General features: G+C 42.8%; 1 protein-coding gene across 6 annotated transcripts in view; it reads left to right on the forward strand.

The window, feature by feature from the left end:
• LOC105491383 (nuclear factor of activated T cells 3) overlaps positions 1-20,465 on the forward strand; it is a 153,729-nt gene that overhangs the window by 120,786 nt on the left and 12,478 nt on the right. For 2 of the 6 annotated variants that reach the window (XM_011757742.3, XM_071084781.1), the window contains one exon: positions 15,205-15,308. The exons of the other annotated variants lie outside the window; for them this stretch is intronic. In XM_011757742.3, coding sequence (XP_011756044.1) covers positions 15,205-15,305 — 101 coding nt within the window. In that variant the 3' untranslated portion in view covers positions 15,306-15,308. The remainder of the gene's footprint in view (positions 1-15,204; positions 15,309-20,465) is intronic. 6 annotated transcript variants of the gene reach the window in all.

Here is a 20,465-nt window from a genome sequence, read left to right on the forward strand (position 1 = left end):
TACACTCCAGCCTGGGTGACAGAGTGAGAGACTCCATCTCAAAAAAGGAAAAAACAACCTTTTAACATAAATCCATAAAATAAAAATTGAAATGGCTGGGCGCAGTGGCTCACACCTGTATCCCAGCACTTTGGGAGGCTGAGGCGGGCAGATACCTGAGGTCAGGAGTTCTCGACCAGCCTGACCAACATGGAGAAACCCCGTCTCTACCAAAAACACAAAATTAGCCTGGTGTGGTGGCACATGCCTGTAATCCCAGCTACTTGGGAGGCTGAGGCAGGAGAATCGCTTGAACCTGGGAGGCAGAGGTTGCAGTGAGCCGAGATTGTGCCATTGCACTCCAGCCCAGGCAACAAGAGTGAAACTCCATCTCAAAAAAAAAAAAAAAAAAAAATTATCATAGACCTTGAACTCTATAGCACTGGAATATCTCCTTTTTAAAAATTTTTTTATTTTTATTTTTGTAGGGATGAAGTCTTGCTATACTGCCCAGGCTGGTCTAGAACTTATGGCCTTAAGTAATTCTCCCACCTTGGCCTCTCAAAGTTCTGGGAGCCATCATATCTGGCCAAATGTCCCCTTTCTGGTTAGCTTTATTTTATTTTACTTTATTTCATTTTATTATTCTTGAAGATGGCATCTCACTCTGTCACCCAGGCTGGAATGCAGTGCTGTGAACACAGCTCACTGCATCCTCAACCTCCTGGGCTGAAGCAATCCTCCTGCTTCAGCCTCCTGAGCAACTGGGACCACAGGCACATGCCACCATGCCCTGCTAATACTTAACTTGAAAAGTCATAGAGCCAGGCATGGTGGTGTGTGCCTGTCATCCCAGCTACTAAGGAAGGCTAAGGCAGGAAGATCACTTGCGCCTAGTTTGAGGCTAGCCTGGAGAACATAGCAAGACCCTGTCTCTAAATATTGTAAGTGAGTCATAGAACATACCAGAAAGGATCGAAAGGGACTAAAGTGAACTTTGTAGTTAGCCCAAGCTCAATTTTTTAAAACTTTTTCATATTATGTTAACTGTTAAGTCCAAAGTAATTTCCACTCTACAACCAGAGGGCACAGTAATTTAAAAACTTTTTTGCTATACTACTTAAAGATACTTAATCCTAATAACTTTTGTTAATTCTGTTTTATATTCAAATTTATATATCCTCTTTTAACCAAATCAAAGATTAAAACACACTTTCTTTAATTTTTGAAGTTTTTAAGTAAGATGGTATCTCTTAGGAATCATTCATGTATTAGTTGACTGTTACTTTTAGAAATGTGGATGTTAACATCAATTTTTTATTATAAATTCAGTGACATTTACTAGAGAAGATAGTAGTGTAACTCAGCTCAGAATTTCAAGAGTTATAGTCTGTGCATGGTGGCTCTTGCTTGTAGTCCCACCACTTTGGGAGGCCCAGGCAGGCAGATCACTTGAGCCCAGGAGTTTGAGAACAGCCTGGACAACATGGCAAAACCCTGTCTGGAAAAATTACAAAAGTTACCTCGGCATGGTAACATGTGCCTGTAGTCCCAGCTACTTGGGAGGCTGAACTGGGAAGATTGCTTGAGCTCAGGAGGTCAAGGCTGCAGTGAGCGGTGATCATGCTACTACACTCCAGCCCAGGTGACAGAATGAGACCCTGTCTCAAAAATAGTTATAGAGCTGGAAAATATTCGAATATAGCTCTCATGTTATGGATAAAGCATCTGAATTTTACACAGAGCCTAAGGTATTCATCCAGGGTAACACACTTGAATTATGGCAGAATAAAGACTAAAACCTGTTTCCTGACTCTAGGAGTTTTTCCAGTATGTGTAATCAAGTTTCTAGTCAGTGTGTTGAGGTTTTAGAATGGGTGTCAAACAAAGAATACATGAAAGAGAATGCTGTTTTCTCCATAGAGCCTTGATTGTGAGAGGGACCAGGGTAATCTTAAGATTATAGATTCTGGCTGGGTGCAGTGGCTCATGCCTTGTAATCCCAGCACTTCTTGAGGCCAAGGTGGGAGGATCGCTTGAGCCCAGGAGCTCTAGACCAGCCTGGGCAATATACCCTGTCTCCACTAAAAATTTAAAAATTAGCTGAGCATAGTCGGGCATGGTGGCTCACGCCTGTAATCCCAGCACTATGGGAGGCCAAGGCAGACAGATCACCTGAGGTCAGGAGATCGAGACATTCCTGGCCAACATGATGATACCCCGTCTCTACTAAAATACAAAAAAACTAGCCAGGCATGGTGGTGCGTGCCTGTAGTCCCAGCTACTCAGGAGGCTGAGGCAGGGGAATCGCTTGAACCCAGGAGGCGGAGATTGCAGTGAGCCAAGATCACGCCATTGCACTCCAGCCTGGAGACAGAGCGAGACTCCGTCTCAAAAGGAAAAAAACAATTAGCTGATCATGGTGATGTGTGCCTATAGTCCCAGCTATTCAGGAGACTGAAGTGGGAGGATTGCTTGAACCCAGGAGGTGGAGGTTACAGTGAGCCGAGATGGCGCCACTGCACTCCAGCCTGGGCAACAGAGCAAGACCCTGTTTAAAAAAAAAAAAAAAAGTATTATGGATTTTTAGTATTAGATGAAGTGTTAGATGAACCAAAGGCTAAAGTTTATAATTATCCTTGTTCAGTTTCATTGAGATGATTTTGGTGCCTCATATCAACTTTCCAAGCTCAGAAGAATCCCAGAAGCATTTCTTAGTCTCAGGCTTCCTGGGGCAAGGCAGATAATCCTTTGGCGGTTACAACAGCAGCACAGTACTGACATATCACCAAGTGGTGTTCTCTTTCAAGTAGTCCCCCTGGAAGGCTGTAATATAAACTTAATCAAACAATTAAGGCATAGTTCATGACTATTTTGCTTCTTGCCTTTATATTTTCTTCACTACCTCCATATATCATTGTACCTCCTTGAAAAGCATGTTCTATGGCTATCCAATTATCACTGAATTTTACTCATATTTACAATTTGTATGCCTGGAAATGTAATTTTCTGTAAACATTTATGTTCATTATGGTTTTTATGCTGCAGTTTTTGGACAAGATAATAAACATTAAAACAGTTGATTTTATAATAGATATGGAAACTGTCAAGCTGTTATTCATTTATTTATTTTTTGAGATGGAGTTTCCCTTGTCACCTGGGCTGGAGTGCAGTGGCGCGATATCAGCTCATTGCAACCTCTGCCTCCCAGGTTCAAGCAATTCTCATGCCTCAGCCTCCCGAGTAGCTGGGGTTACGGGTGCCCGCTGCCATGCCCAGCTAATTTTTGTGTTTTTAGTAGAGACAGAGTTTAGTCATGTTGGCTAGGCTGGTCTTGAACTCCTGACCTCAAGCGATCTGCCTACCTTAGCCTCCTAAAGTGCTGGGATTACAGGCATGAGCCAATGCACCTGGCCTTTTTAAAATTTGTTTTGAGACAGGGTCTCACTCTGTCGCACAGGCTGGAGTGCAGTGGCGCAATCATGGCTTACTGCAGCCTTGACCTCCCGGGACTCAGGTGATCCTCCCACTTTAGCTCCCCAAGTAGCAGGGACTACAGGCACACACCACCATGCGTGGCTCATTTTTGGTTTTTTTTTGTTTGTTTTTGTTTTTTTGGTAGAGATAGGGTTTCGCCATGTTGCCGAGGCTGGTCTCAAACTCCTGGGCTCAAGTGATCTGCCCTCCTTGGCCTCCCAAAGTGCTGGGATTATAGGCGTGAGCTACTGTGCCCGTTTGTCAAGCTGTTTTAAACATTTTAATTAAAATTTGATTCAGTGTGGTAGTTGATACTGGTTTTTGGTTTTTTTTTTTTAAACAAAGATTATAGCGACCAGACACAGTGGCTCATGCCTGTAATCCCAGCATTTTGGGAGGCTGAGGTGGGTGGATCACATGAGGTCAGGAGTTCGAGTCCAGCCTGGCCAACATGGCAAAACCCCATCTCTACCAAAAATACAAAAAATAAATAAATAAATAAAAACGGAGCGTAATGGTGTATGCCTGTAGTCCCAGCTACTTGGGAGACTGGGATAGGAGAATCACTTGAACCTGGGAGGTGGAGGTTGCAGTGAGCTGAGATGGCACCACTGCACTCCAGCCTGGGCAACAGAACGAGACTCCATCTCAAAAAAAAAAAAAAAAAAAATTATAGTATTGTGAAACTAGACTGTCTTAGACGTTTAAATACAGGCCCATTTAATTTATGATTGAGTTAACCGAATCCTGTTACAACTTTCCATTAAAGTCCCTCAGTTCCCACTTGTCCTCCTTGTTCACAGACTAACAGAGCCACAGCTGCAGCTCTTCAGCAGAGAAGAGGATGCATGTTAAATATAGCCTGACCTGCTGCTGTGGTGAAAACTGACACTGCCACTTGCAGGCTCTGTTCGGTAACATGCTGATCCTGAATGTAGGGCATTTGGTAATTCAGCAGTAAACAGGGACTCTAGTCATGACCTCAGCTGCTTCAGTTCTGTATATAAAAGACAAGCAGAAGAGCCTGCTTTCAAAAAGCAGGTGCTTTTTAAAATCAAGGGAATGATGAACACAACATTCAGGTGGTTACTTGGATGTGGGAAGCAGGAGACTGGTATGGAGGAGGAACAGAGAGGTTAATATTGTCAGTGTTCTCTTGCACCTGTTGGTTAGTGGTTTCACTGGTGTCTATTTTATTAAAATTAATAAAACAAGGCCGGGCGTGGTGGCTCACGCCTGTAATCCCAGCACTTTGGGAGGCCGAGGTGGGTAGATCGCCTGAGGTCAGGAGTTGGAGACCAGCCTGGCCAACATAGTGAAACCCCGTCTCTACTAAAAATACAAAAAAATTAGCTGGGCGTGGTGGTAGGCCCCTGTAATCCCAGCTACTCTGGAGCCTGAGGGAGGCAGGAGAATCGCTTGAACCCGGGAGGTGGAGGTTGCAGTGAGCCGAGATCATGCCATTGCACTCCAGTCTGGGCAACAGGAGCAAAACTCTGTCTCGAAATAAATAATAAAACTTAAATAAATAAATTAATTAAATTAAATAAAAGCCATGCACAGCCAGTGGTGAGAGTGTGTCATCTATGAGGTATAATCACTATGGGCACAGGAGTGGAGCGAGGTAGATAATGCTGAAATTTCTCTATTAACTTGGACACTAGATGACTCACGAATCCTCTTTTGGGAAGCATGCATGTACTATACAGCCTCAAACATATTTAGAATGATTGATTCCAGAAGCTGAAAGGTCTTGTAAATAATGCCCATGTAGACTTTAAATCGTGGCTTATGCGAGATGGATCACAATGGGAATTTAAGACCTTAGACACAATCACCCTGGGACATACAATAAGAAAAATTGAGTTTTAGGCCTAATGAAGAAAGAACAACAAACATTTGAGAAGATTTTTTACTTTTTATATCAAATGTGTCTGTGTACTTCCATGAACATAAATAAGTTGACCTTTTTTTTTTTAATGAATGTATTATTTCTGAACAAAAAATTTATTTTAATCAACCTACATTAAGATTTATACATGGCCAGGTACTGTGGCTCATGCCTGTAATCCCAGCACTTTGGGAGGCCAAAGCGGGCAGATTGCTTGAGCTCAGGAGTTTGAGACCAGCCTGGGCAACATGGTGAAACCCTGTCTCTATAAAAAATACAAAAATTAGGCCAGGTGTGGTGGCGTGTACCTGTAGTTCCAGCTACTCGAGAGGCTGAGGTGGGAGGATCACTGAAGCCTGGAAGGCAGAGGTTGAAATTAGCAAAGATCATGCCACTGCACTTCAGCCTGAGCGACAGATGAGACCCTGTCTCAAAATAAATAAATAAAATGCAATTTAAAAATATAAATTTATGCATAAGCTAGGAAAAGTCCAAGAGAGGCTACCACTAAAGCAGCATATCAGAAGTCTTCAAACTAAGTTCCCCTCAAAATGTATATTTAAAAATAGTTGATGGCTGGGTGCGGTGGCTTATGCCTGTAATCCCAGCACTTTGACAGGCCGAGATGGGAGGATCATTTGACATCAGGAGTTCAAGACCAGCCTGAACAATGTGGTGAAACCTCATCTCTACTAAAATAGTAAAACTTGGGCCAGGCACAATGGCTCATGGCTGTAATCCCAGCACTTTGGGAGGCTGAGGCGGGCGGATCACTGGAGGCCAGGAGTTCGAGACCAGCCTAGCCAACATGGTGAAACCCCGTCTCTACTAAAAATACAAAAATAAGCTGGGTATGGTGGCATACACCTGTAATCTAAGCTACTTGGGAGACTGAGGCAGGAGAATCGCTTGAACCTGTGAGGCAGAGGTTGCAGTGAGGTGAGATGGTGCCACTGCACTCCAGCCTAGGCAACAGAGCAAGACTCCATCTCAGAGAAAAAGAAAATAGTAAAAATTAGCTAGGCATGGTGGTGAACGCCTGTAATTTCAGCTACTCATGAGGCTGAGGCAGGAGAATCACTTGAACCTGGGTGGCGGTGGTCGCAGTGAGCCAAGATCATGCCACTGCACTCCAGCCTGGGCAACACAGTGATACTCTGTCTCAAAAATACAAGAAAAGGTAATAAATTATGGTTACTGTTTCTTGATAAACTCATTTTTTTAACACTTTGCTAGTAGCTCATTTTTCCCAACAATGTATGAAATGTGAATTATTAATCTTAATTTTGCATAGATGTGGCTCAGAGACCTTACGCACATCCCAGTGTTATATGGCCACAAATAATTGGAACAGGCATTTGAATCCAGATCTGTCTGAAATGTAGATTTTCTCACGTGTTTTTAGTGGCTTCTAAAATAGCTATAATTGATTACTTATATAATCTTGCTTCTGTAAAGATAATAGCATTGTAACTTTCTTTTTTTTTTTTTTTTTGGAGACGGAGTCTCGCTCTGTTGCCCAGGCTGGAGTGCAGTGGCGCAATCTTGGCTCACTGCAAGCTCTGCCTCCCGGGCCCACGCCATTCTCCTGCCTCAGCCTCCCGAGTAGCTGGGACCACAGGTGCCCGCCACCACACCCGGCTAATTTTTTGTATTTTTAGTAGAGACGAGGTTTCACCGTGTTAGCCAGGAAGGTCTCGATCTCCTGACCTTGTGATCCGCCCGCCTCAGCCTCCCAAAGTGCTGGGATTACAGGCGTGAGCCACCACGCCCGGCTAGCATTGTAACTTTCTAATGTGCTGCCATGTGTAAGATAGCAAAACCTGTCTTAAAGATGTATTCTATTTTAAAATTGATATCCTTTTTTCGAGTTCCTTCGAAGATGGATTATTCACAGGAACAAAAAATTTTTTTAATTGAGAGATAAATTGTTTAATTTTAGGTTCAGCAGTTAAACAAGCTTTTTGTGGTTTGGTGGCAGTTTTCTGCCTTGGCATTACAAGGTTTCCTCTTGCCAACAATCATAGCATTTGTTAGACTTAGATAAATGTGTTCAAACAGCTTTTCTCTGCTTGAAGATGCCTGGCTCTGTTTTTTTTGTTGTTTTATTGTTTTTTTTTTTTTTTTTAAGACATTTCTAAAGCCTATGGTTAGCCTCTCTATCTGGGCAATAGAAAAAGTGTGAAAGTCTCATTTATGCTGGAAAATAGGGTAGAGTTGAGAGTGATGGTTACAAGCATTTTAACTTTACATCTACAAGAATGTGGTACAGATTAAGTTCTTGATAATCATGTTGTATATTTAAAAACATCTATAGATGATTTTATGTAGAATGGAAATTTTAACATTTTATTTGTGTTTATTTCTTTGATGAGGTAGCAGAGACAGGAGTTTGCTGTGTTGATCAGGCTGGAGTGCAATGTGACAATCATGGCTCACTGCAGCCTCGATCTCCCAGGCTCCCGCAATTCTCCCACCTCAGCCTCCCTAGTAGCTGGGACTACAGGTGCCTACCACCACGTCCAGCTAATTTTTAAATTTTTTTGTAGAGGTGGGCTCTCACTATGTTGCTCAGGTTGGTCTCGGCCTCCCAAAGTGCTAGGATTACAGGCGTGAGCCACCATGCCTGGCCTGTGTTTCTTAATATAATAATTTTTTTGAACAAGTAATACATTCATATGGTTCAAAATGCTAAAATTACAAATTATACATAGTAAAAAAAGAAATCTGTCTTCTAGGTAGATACTCCGTTGTCCTCTGTAGGGAGAATTGGAGTTTACTAGTTTCTTGGTTGTCATTCTGTGCATTTATAAACAGTTGCATATTTTTTTCCTTATTTTTACTAGCATATTATGTATACTAGTTTATACTTTGCATTTCCCATGTAATATAGAATCTTGGGAGATTTTTCTATAGTGTAACATAAAAGAGCTTCCTTGAAAGATATTCTTAAAATAGCATATTCCATTAAATATTCTATAAAATACTGCTGTGAATATTTGTACCACTGTTAATTAATTAATTAATTAATTTATTTATTTAGAGATGAATTCTCGCTCTGCTGCCCAGGCTGGAGTACAGTGGCACCATATCGGCTCACTGCAACCCCCACCTCCCAAATCTGTGATCTCTGTTCATATTTGCTTACTTTTCTATTAGATTGTTGATCCATCCTCTTACTGATTTATAGAAACCCTTTGTTAGGTTCATTAGCTCATTGAGGTGTGAGTTAAATGTACCCAGATTATTTTAAAAGAGGAATTTACAAAAGTCCTCCAAGTCTTGCTTTGAGTTAATGGTTAGAGCTGTGAAAACCTAATTAAGTCATTTCATACAATGTTCTCTCATGAGAAAAGCCAAAGTTTGTTTAAAATTTAAAATTTACCACTTTAATCATTTTAAGTATATAGTTAAGTGGCATTAAATACATTCACAATATTGTATAACCACCACCACTATCTGTTTCCAGAACTTTTTCATCACCCAAACATTACAACTCTATAACCATTAGGTAATAACTACTCATTTCCTTCCTGACTCCCAGCCCCTGGTAACCACTACTCTGCTTTCTGTCTCTATGATTTCCCTACTCTAGATACTTGATATAAGTGGGATTACACAATATTTTTCCTTTCTTCTGTGGCTTATTTCACTTAGCATAATGTTTTCAAGGCTCATCCATATTGTAAGCATATGGAGGAATAATCTATTAGAATATTTTTATGTAGCATATTATTTATATATAATATTCCGTATGGAGGAATAATATTCAATTGTGTGTGTACACCACATTTTATTTATCCACTCATCTGGCGAAAAATAATTTGGGGCTAGGCACAGTAGCTCACGTCTCTAATCCCAGCACGTTGGGAAGCTGAGGTGGGTGGATTCCCTGAGCCCAGGAGTTCAGGACCAGCCTGGGCAACATGGTGAGACCCCATGTCTATAAAAAATTAAAAAATGAGCTGAATGTGGTGCTGTGCACCTGTAGTTCCAGCTACTCAGGAGGCTGAGATGAGAGGATCGCCATGAGCTTAGGAGACGGAGGTTGCAGTGAGCTGAGATTGCACCATGCACTCCAACCTGGGCAACAGAGACCCTGTCTCAAAAAAACAGTTGATGAACACACACATATTTAAAAAAAAAAAAAAGATGGACGGGGCTTGGTGGCTTACGTCTGTAATCCCAGCACTTGGGAGGCTGAGGCAGGTGGATCACCTGAGGTCAGGAGTTCGAGACCAGCCTGACCAACATGGTGAAACCCCATCTCTACTAAAAATATAAAAATTAGTTGGGCATGGTGATAGGCACCTGTAATCTCAGCTACTCGGGAGACTGAGGCAGGAGAATTGCTTGAGCCCAGGAGGCAAAGGTTGCAGTGAGCTGAGACCACGCCATTGCATTCCAGCCTGGGCAACAAGAGCAAGACTCTATCTCAATAAAAAAGATAATTTGTGTTATTTCCCTCCCTTGGCTGTTGTGAATAATGCTGCCGTGAACACTGGCATACATACTGTTTGAGTCTCTCTTTCCAGTACTTTTGGGTGTTTACATAAGAGTGGAATTGCTGAGTCCTATGGTAATTCTGTGTTCGGCTTTCTTTTTGAGATGGAGTCTCGCTCTGTCACCCAGGCTGGAGTGCAGTGGTACGATCTGGGCTCACTGAAGTCTCTGCCTCCTGGGTTCAAGCGATTCTCATGCCTCAGCCTCCTGAGTAGCTGGGATTACAGGCGTGTGCCATCGAGCCCAGCTAATTTTGTATTTTTAGTAAAAACGGGGTTTCACCATGTTGGCCAGGCTGGTCTCAATCTTCTGACCTTAGGTCACCCGCCCTCCTCAGCCTCCCAAAGCGCTGGGATTACAGGCGTGAGCCACCGAGCCCAGCCTCCATGTTCAACTTTTTGAGGAACTACTGAATTTTTTTTTTTATCCTACAGCAGTCACACCATTTTACATTTATAATGTATAAGGCTTTCAGTTTCTTTATACCCTTGCCAACACATGTTATTTTCCATTTTTAAAATAATAGCCATTCTACTGGGTATTAAGTGATATCTCATTATAATTTTGATTTGCATTTCTCTACTAATGATGTTGAGCATCTTTTCATGTGCCTGTTGTCCATTTGTATATTTGCTTGTCTATCCAAATCCTTTATTCTTTTTTTTTTTTTTTTTTTTTTGAGACAGAGTCTGGTTCTGTCACCCAGGCTGGAGTATAGTGGTGTGATCTCGGCTCACTGCAGCCTCCACCTCCCGAGTTCAAGCGATTCTCCTGTCTCAGCCTCCCAAGTAGCTGGGATTATAGGAGCACACCACCATGCCTGGCTAATTTTTTGTATCTTTATTAGCGATGGGGTTTTGCCATGTTGGCCAGGCTGGTCTTGAACTCCTGACCTCAGGTGAGCCACCCGCCGCAGCCTCCCCAAGTGCAGGGATTACAGGCATGAGCCACCACGCCCGGCTTAGTTTTCAATGTAGAAATCTTATACCTCTTTGATTAATTCCTAAGTATTTTATTATTTTTGATGCTACTGTAAATATAATTGTTTTTCTTACGGTCAGCCGTGGGGGCTCACACTTGTAATCCCAGTACTTTGGGAGGCCGAGGCAGGCGGATCACCTGAGGTCAGGAGTTCAAGACCAGCCTGGCTAACATGGGCCTGCCTGGCCAACAAGGGGAAACCCTGTCTCTACTAAAAATACAAAAATTAGCTGGGCGTGGTGGCATATGCTTATAATCCCAGCCTATTCGGGGGGCTGAGGCAGGAGAATCGCTTGAACCCGGAGGCGGAGATTGCAGTGAACCGAGATCATGGCACTGCACTCCAGCCTGAGACTCCGTCTCAAAAACAGACAAACGAAAAGAAAAAAAAAACCCAAAAACAAGACTTGTTTTCTTGGACCTTTTATTCCAAGTATATAGAAGTACAACTGAATATTGTGTGTTGATTCTATATTTTGCAACTTTGATGACTTTGTTAGTGCTAACATTTTTTTGTTTGTGTGGATTCTTTAGAGTTTTATATTTATACTATCATGCCATTCGTGAACAGAGATAATTTTATTTCTTCCTTTTTAATTTGGATGGCCTTTATTTATTTGTTTGTTTATTTTTCTAACCTAATTGCTCTGGCTAGAACTTCTAGTGGTAGGCTGGTAGAAGTGGTGAAAGAGTGAGCATCTTTGCTTTGTGATCTTAGGGGGAAAACTTTTGTTCTTTGTTGATAATGACAGGAACTAACGGTTTTTCATATATGGCCTTTTTCATATTGAGGAAATTCCTTCTATTCTTCGTTTATTGAATGTTTTCATCTTGAAAGAGCATTGAATTTTGATAAATGGGTTGGGCGCGGTGGCTCACACCTGTGATACCAGCACTTTGGGAGGGTGAGGCAGGCAGATAGCTAGAACCCAGGAGGGGGAGGCTGCAGTGAGCCGTGATTGGGATGCCACTGTACTCCAGCCTGGGCAACAGAGTGAGACCCTGTCTCGAAAAAGAGTTCTTTCCCTGCCACTGCCAAGTCAAGTGGAGGCAGAGGCTTGGGTGTGTTCACGATTCGACTTCACCCGTAGACCACCACCATGGCCAAGGAAGGCGTTGTTGCTGGAGGTGTAGTGGATGTTAATACTGCTTTACAAAAGGTGTTGAAGACTGTTCTCACCCATGATGGCCTGGCACGTGGAATTCGCGAAGCTGCTGAAGCGTCAGGCCCATCTTTTGTGTGTTTGCATCCAACTGTGATGAGCCTATGTCAAGTTCATAAAGGTTCTTTGTGCTGAACACCAAATCAACCTAATTAAGGTTGATGGCAAGAAACTAGGGGGAATAGTTAGGTCTCTGTAAAATTGATAGAAAGGGAAAACCCCATAAAGTGGTTGGTTGCAGTTGCGTAGTAGTTGAAGGGTACTTCAAATGCAAGAAATGAACAAATAGAACTCTGGCTTACCCCCCTCTCCCCCAACACACACACACACACACACACACACACACACACACACACACACACTCACAGTCACACAATCTGGCACGATGGTTCAATCCTGTAGTCCTAGCACTTTGGGAGGCTGAGGTGGGCAGACTGCTTGAGCCCTAGAGTTCAAGTCCAGCCTGGGCAACATGATAAAATCCCATCTCTGCTAAGAATACAAAAAATTAGCCAGGTGCTGTGGTCCCAGATACTTGGGAAGCTGAAGTGGGAGGATTGCTTGAGCCTGGGAGGTAGAGGCTGCAGTGAGCCATTATTGTGCCACTGCACACCAGCCTTGGTGACAGAGTGAGACCTTGTCTCAAAAAAAATTTTTTTTACAAATGCTTTTCTGCATCTGTTGAGATGATCATGTGGTTTTTAAATTAATTTTTGTAGAGGCAGGGTCTTGCCATCTTGCCCATGCTGATCAGGAATATGGGTTTTTTGTTGTTGTTGTTGTTCAATTAATTTGACATATTACTTTAATTGATTTTCACTTGTTGAATCATCCTTGCATTCTGGGAATAAAACTCCCTTGGTCTTAATGTATCGTCCTTTTAATATGCTGCTGAATTGTGTTAGTGTTTTGTTGATTTTTGCATCTATGTGAATAAAGAATATTCTGTAGTTTTGTTTCTTTCTTTCTTTTTTTTTTTTGAGATGGAGTCTTGCTCTGTTGCCCAGGCTGGAATGCAGCGGTACAATCTCGGCTCACTGCAACCTCTGCCTCCCCAGTTCAAGCAAATCTTCTGCTTTAGCCTCCCGAGTAGCTGGGACTACAAGCGCGCACCACCGTGCCCAGCTAATTTTTTTGTATTTTTAGTAGAGATGGGGTTTCACCATATTGGCTGGGCTGGTCTCGAACTCCTGACCTCGTGATCCACCCACCTTGGCCTCCTAAAGTGTTAGGATTACAGGTGTGAGCCACTACATGCAGCCTTTTCTTATAGTATGTTTTTCCGGCTTTGGTGTCAGAGTAAATTCTGGCTTCATTTTAGTTAGTGTTCATAGAGACTACATGCAGATTTTTCCCTTCTAAGAAGGTTAGGTCCTTTTGCTTGAAGTTGTACAACAGAGGCCAAGAATAATTCCTTACAGGCAAAAAGATGAGAGTTTGCCTATTTCGTTATTGTGTTTTAGACTCTTGGGGCATCTGAATGCTTTAGCCAGTACTGCAGAACTGACCAGTGGTGACTCTTCTTTTGTGTAGTGACTTTCCTTTTGTTTTTTTTTTTGAGACGGAGTCTCGCTGTTGCCCAGGCTGGAGTGCAGTGGCCGGATCTCAGCTCACTGCAAGCTCCGCCTCCCGGGTTTACACCATTCTCCTGCCTCAGCCTCCTGAGTAGCTGGGACTACAGGCGCCCGCCACCTCGCCCGGTTAGTTTTTTGTATTTTTTAGTAGAGACGGGGTTTCACCATGTTAGCCAGGATGGTCTCGATCTCCTGACCTCGTGATCCGCCCGTCTCGGCCTCCCAAAGTGCTGGGATTACAGGCTTGAGCCACCGCGCCCGGCTGGTGTAGTGACTTTCAAACATTTTTGACAACTGCGTACAATAAAAAACAAGGTTTATGTTGTGACCCAGTACACAAAAAATATATACATATGCAGCTAGTGTTAAAGTCTCACAAACCAATTCTTAACCTTTATTAGAGGAAACGCAGCCTGCCATCTTCTATTTTGTTCTATTTTTTTTTCTTTTTTTTTTTTTTTCTTTTTTTTTTCTTTTTTTGAGATGGAGTCTCGCTCTGTCACGCAGGCTGGAGTGCAGTGGTGCGATCTCGGCTCACTGCAAGCTCCACCTCCCAGGTTCACGCCATTCTCCTGCCTCAGCCTCCTGAGTAGCTAGGACTACAGGCCCTGCTGCCACGCCCAGCTAATTTTTTTGTATTTTTAGTAGAGACAGGGTTTCACCTTGTTAGCCAGGATAGTCTCAATGTCCTGACCTCGTGATCCGCTCGTCTCAGCCTCCCAAAGTGCTGGGATTACAGGCGTGAGCTACCGCGCCTGGCCTATTTCTTTCTCTTTTTTAAAATACTAGTTTCAACTTGAATTGATTTCATAAATTTCTGATGGATGTGAACTTTAGTTTAAAAAATACTCCTCCAGCCGGGTGTAGTGGCTCACACCTGTAATCCTAGCACTTTGGGAGGCTTAGGTGGGCAGATCACCTGAGGCCAAGAGTTTGAGACCAACCTGTCCAACATGGTTGAAACTCCATCTCTACTAAAAATACAAAAACTAGCCAGGCGCGGTGGCAGGTGCCTGTAGTCCCAGCTACTAGGGAGGCTGAGGCAGGAGAATCACTTGAATCCGGGAGGCAGAGGTTGCAGTGAGCAGAAATTGTGCCACTGCACTCCAGCCTGGGTGACAGAGTGAAGACTCCATCTCAAAAAATAAAAATACTCCTTCATGACTCAGATTTGTCTGTACATACAGTTTTCTGGGCTGCTACCTGTAGAGATTTTGATTTTGTGGTTTGAGTTTATATTTTTATAAAGCATTCAGGAGTTTATATTTTTATCAGTTGCCCAGATAATTCTGATGTAGCCTTAGCCAAGTGTTTGGGAACTACTAATAGATATAATGTAATAAAAACTAGTTTATTTAAAGCTAAATTTATCCCTTAAAACCACTGAAAACCATAATTGTAACTCTTAAAGTTATTGCCCTTCAAATTTTTAAAAAATCATCTTAGTACCTAAGCTGTCTGAACTCCAATATTTATATTATCTAGTAAAATGTGGAGAGCCATTTTATGCAGTGATTGACAAGTAAAAGTTAAATTTCTTTTGCTTATAGAAAAAAAACAGGCTGGACACTGTAGTAGATTAAGTTTACCCTCTGGTTTGTTCCATTCAGTAGTGATGTTGTCTTCTTTGACACAGACCAATTTATATCTGACTTGGAACACCAGCCATCAGGTTCAGCAGAGAAATGGCCTAACCACAGTGTGCTCTCATGTCCAGCTCCTTTCTGGAGAATCTAGAGGGTGAGTGTTGATTGAAATGTGTCATTGTTTTTGTGCCCAAGTCTGGTATTTGCATGCAGTGGCTGGATTTGCATGTGCTACAGAGGAGGGGGTATGCACGGGCACTTTCTAGTAGGCCCACTCATTATCTTTGGAACTACACTTTGACTAAAAGACTCTGCTTTTTAAACTTAACCACGCTCAGGCTCTTACACTTGTTCTTATGATTTTATTATTGAATGAAAGGCAAGTGTTGACTTAGATTTATTAGACCAAAGCAGAAAGAGGTTCCATATCTGTGAATTCTATGGTTTGGGTGCTGAGTAAATGTGGTTGCTGATCAGGTTTGTAAGCCTACTCATTCCTGGGTCAAGTACTCTTAGGTTTTGATGTGAATTAAATCAGGAAATTTTGTCCATTTTTCAGAGGCAACCCAGAATATTTATCCCTAGCCTGCCCTGTGGGCCCATGTTTGCACTTCTGGTAGTTCTCTGGGGCTCTACTTGGAAGGAAGCTGTAGCACTAGAGCCAGTTAGTCTGTGTCTAGGCTTAGGCTTCTAGACTCAGCAGCCAAGGAGGAACGAAGCTATTCCTTGCTGTCATGTTGGCTCCTTTCTTCAAATACTGTCAAAGCCACTTAAGAAAATATGTGAGGCCGGGTGCGGTGGCTCACGCCTGTAATCCCTGCACTTTGGGAGGCCGAGGCGGGCAGATCACGAGGTCAGGAGATCGAGACCATCCTGGCTAACACGGTGAAACCCCGTCTCTACTAAAATACAAAAAATTAGCCGGGCGCGGTGGCGGGCGCCTGTAGTCCCAGCTACTCGGGAGGCTGAGGCAGGAGAATGGCGCGAACCCGGGAGGCGGAGCTTGCAGTGAGCCGAGATGGTGCCACTGCACTCCAGCCTGGGCGACAGAGTGAAGACTCCGCCTCAAAAAAAAAAAAAAAAGAAAAAGAAAATATGTGATAGAAATTATAAATATAAGGGCCGGGCGCGGTGGCTCAAGCCTGTAATCCCAGCACTTTGGGAGGCCGAGACGGGCGAATCACAAGGTCAGGAGATCGAGACCATCCTGGCTAACATGGTGAAACCGTGTCTCTACTAAAAAAAAAAATGCAAAAAAAAAAAAAAAAAAAAAGAAATTATAAATATACAGATTATAACTTCCTAAATGCCATTTGAATTTTATTTTAAAATGAATTTGGATTTGGAAGGGGCCTTGGAAATCATGTTCACTACCCAAACCTTTATATTTAGGTTTCTGCAGCCTCCTGATGACTTATCAGGCAAGATACCAAAACCCTGGCTTCTCCCAGAGCTGGGCCTACCCTGGTCTCACATCATTCTTGTCCAGCCATGAGAGGAGTGGTAACTTAATTCCTGCATTGAATGTATATAACACTCTCAGGAGAGTTATAACCAGAGGATTTAAAATAATTTCCTCATATTAGGGGTGAGAAAATAAGTTGCAGAAAGATTAGTTAAGTCACCCGAGTCACGTCACAGCTAAACTAAGACTAAAACTTACTTCTTCCAGTGTTTAGCCCAGTGTGCTTCCCATGTGTGAAACAACAAGTTGGTCACTGATAATCTTGGTATGAAGGAAATATTTCTGTGAAGTGAAGGGATCAATGGATGACCGAGTGAATAAGGGTGAGAACATAGAAGAAACAGCAGTGTGGTAGACAACTCCTTTAAGATGTTAAGCCATGAAAGAAAGAATTAGATACAGAGGGGAATGTGGGGTCCAGTGATTTTATTTGTTTGCTTGCTTGCTTGCTTGCTTTTTTGAGATAGAGAGATTTACACTTTTTTTTTTTTTTCTTTTGAGATGGAGTCTCCCTCTGTCACCCAGGCTGGAGTACAGTGGCATGATCTTGGCTCACTGCAAGCTCCACCTCCCGGGTTGATGCCTTTCTCCTGCCTCAGGCTCCCGAGTAGCTGGGACTACAGGCGCCCGCCTCCATGCCCGGCTAATTTTTTATATTTTTAGTAGAGATGGGGTTTTACCGTGTTAGCCAGGATGGTCTTGATCTCCTGACCTCGTGATCCGCCCGCCTCAGCCTCCCAAAGTGCTGGGATTACGGGCGTGAGCCACCGCACCCGGCTGTGATTTACACATATTAAGTGCTGATGAGAAGGATCTGGGGAGATGAGTTGATAGGGACAAAGAAGTGAAGAAAATTGATGCAGCAAGGTGTTCAAGGGGATCCAGAGCACAGGTAGTGGAATGGATCCTGTGGATTTTTGGGTCTGGAGCTCAGGTTTGGCCCTTAGAGGTAGTAGATTTGGGAGTCAACAGTGGACAAGATTATTCAGAGGAAAATGTACAAAATGAGAAAACAAAATAGGGATGAGGATTCTTCTGATAATTTTGAAATGCTTCTGAGTCCCCACATCTTAAGCCAAATTGAGAGAAGTTGTTTATTTTTTCACATTTCAGCTTTTGCTGATAGAAAAGAGTACATGCTGATACTTGAATATACTTTCAAGTACCTGTGTACTGTTTACTCAGCTGGAGATTTAATGTTTGTCTTTGTAGAATGTTTTCAGTTAAAAACATTCCTAGAGGAAAGATTGTTATGACACTGATTATAGCATCACACATAGAAGAGGTTTCCTTTTTTTTTTTTTCTCTTGAGAGAGTCTCGCTCTGTCACCCACGCTGGAGTGCATTGGCACCATCCATACTGGCTCACTGCAACCTCTGCCTCCCAGGTTCAAGCAATTCTCCTGCCTCAGCCTCCCAAGTAGCTAAAATTACAGGCACCTGCCACCACACCTGGCTAATTTTTTTTTGTATTTTTAATAGAGATGGGGTTTCACCATGTTGGCCAGGCTGGTTTTAAACTCCTGACCTCAAGTGATCCGCCAACCTTGGCCTCCCAAAGTGCTAGGATTACAAGCGTGAGCTACCACACCCGGCCAAGAAGAGATTTCTTAAAAAGGAAGAAGTCTTAAAAGGACTAATTTTCCCCCTCAATCCATTGGGTGGGGTGGGGGGAAGGTATAATAATTTTCCTTTACTAGTATTAGAGCTAATGTTAAAAGTGAATCTCTGATCTATTGCTGGTGAAATTTTTTATATAAAAAAAGTAAAGGATATCTTCAAATCATTGTGCATGTGTTTTTAATCTGTCCAATGGTAGGAAGCTGTCTAGAATTCAGGGTGAAATTTAAGATAACTTAGTTAAAAATCTATCAGTCCACCCCATTGTATGAGGTAAAAAGAAGAAAAAAAATAATTAGGCTTGGATGCAGTAGCTCATGCCTGTAATCCCAACACTTTGGGAGGCCGAGGCAGGCGACTGCTCGAGCCCAGGAGTTTGAGACCAGCCTGGGCAACATGGCAAAACCCCATCTTTACAAAAAAAATACAAAAATTAGCTGGGCATGGTGGCTTATGCCTATAGTCCCAGCTACTCGGGAGGTTGAGGCAGGAGGATCCCTTGAGCATGGGAGGTGAGGTTTCAGTGAGGCAGGATCACGCCAGTTCACTCCAGCCTTCGAGATCACGCCACTGCACTCCAGCCTGGGCAACAGAGCAAGACTCTAGTCTCTGTCTCAAAAAAAAAAAAAAAAAAAAAATCTGGCATAAAAGAGCTCAAGCTGATTTTCTTGCTTACAATACTTATTCTTCCTGTGTTATAATTATGGTGGTAAGTTTTATTTTTGTTAGTAGTATTAGCTAAGTTAGTATAATGGAGATCTCAAAGAAATTTCCACATAGGAAATTTCTCTTACACCTCGTGGTAATTCAGAGATCAAGATTCCTTTCAATTTGTTGTTCCTCTTTCTCCTTAGGTTTTGTCAAAGCAGAGAAACCACTTAGTCATGACTGAGTCTTAGCCCCAGGAAGGGATGGGAAAAGGGGAGGAACAAAGAAGCCAAGGAAGTGATGAGGAAGATACATACGTCACTTTTGTTCACATTTCATTAAAGAAAACGAATTACATGGGCCATACCTAGCTACAATGGGGAAGCCAAGAAATATACTCTGGAGCTGGATGCCAGTGTGACTAACTAAACCTCAATTACTGTGGAAGAATGAATTAAGATAATTAGCAGCCTATCATAGATACCTTCTAAATTTTCAGGAACTTATTTCTGTCTGTAGCTTGAAAAGTCAAATTAATGTTTTTTTGGTTTTTCCCTTTTTTTTGTTTTATTTGGAGACAGGATCTCGCACTGTTGCCTAGGCTTGAGTGCAGTGGTGCGCGATCATAGCTTGCTGCAGCCTGGAACTCACTGGGTTCAAGTGATCCTCCTGCTTCAACCTCCCAAAGTGCTGGGATTACAAGCATGAGCCACCACACCTAGCCAAATTAATCAGATTTTGAAAATTCCAAATTAATTCCTCAACTCATGCCATAAATAGGTGAATTCAGTTCAGACATGGTGGCTCTCGCCTGTTATCTCAGCATTTGAAAGGCTGAGGCAGACAGATGACTTGAGTTCAGGAGTTTGAGACCAGCGTGGGCAACATGGCAAAACCCTGTCTCTACAAAAAATTTAAGAAAAAATTAGCCGGTTGTGGTGCTGCTTAGGTTGCAGGTTGCAGTGAGCCAAGATCGTGCCACTGCACTCAAGCCTGTGCGACAGAATGAGACCCTCAAAAAAAAAAAAAGGTGAATTCAGTATTTCCTGTATTTAGTTTAGATGTTGCTTTTATAACAATTGCATACATGTAGGCTTCATTTTAAAAAAAATATTTAATCTTTATTTTATAAAAACAACATCTCGGCTGGGCACAGTGATTCATGCCTGTAATGCCAGTGCTTTAGGAGGCTGAGGCGAGGTGGGAGGATCAGTTGAGGCCAGAAGTCCAAGACCAGCCTGGGCAACATAATAGGACCCTGTCTCTGTCCTCCCCAAAAATAAATTAGCTGGGCCGGGAGCGGTGGCTCACGCCTGTAATCCCAGCACTTTGGGAGGCTGAGATGGGCGAATCACAAGATCAGGAGTTTGAGACCAGCCTGAACGTGGTGAAACCCTGCCTCTACTAAAATACAAAAAAGATTAGCTGGGCATGGTGGCAGGTACCTGTAATCCCAGCTACTCAGGAGGCTGAGGCGGGAGAATTGCTTGAACCCGGGAGGTGGAGGTTGCAGTGAGCTGAGATCGTGCCACTGCACTCCAGCCTGGGCGACAGAGCAAGACTCCATCTCAAAAAAAA

The sequence above is a fragment of the Macaca nemestrina genome, chromosome 18, assembly GCF_043159975.1.
Source record: "Macaca nemestrina isolate mMacNem1 chromosome 18, mMacNem.hap1, whole genome shotgun sequence".
In the NCBI taxonomy this organism is placed as follows: domain Eukaryota; kingdom Metazoa; phylum Chordata; class Mammalia; order Primates; family Cercopithecidae; genus Macaca; species Macaca nemestrina.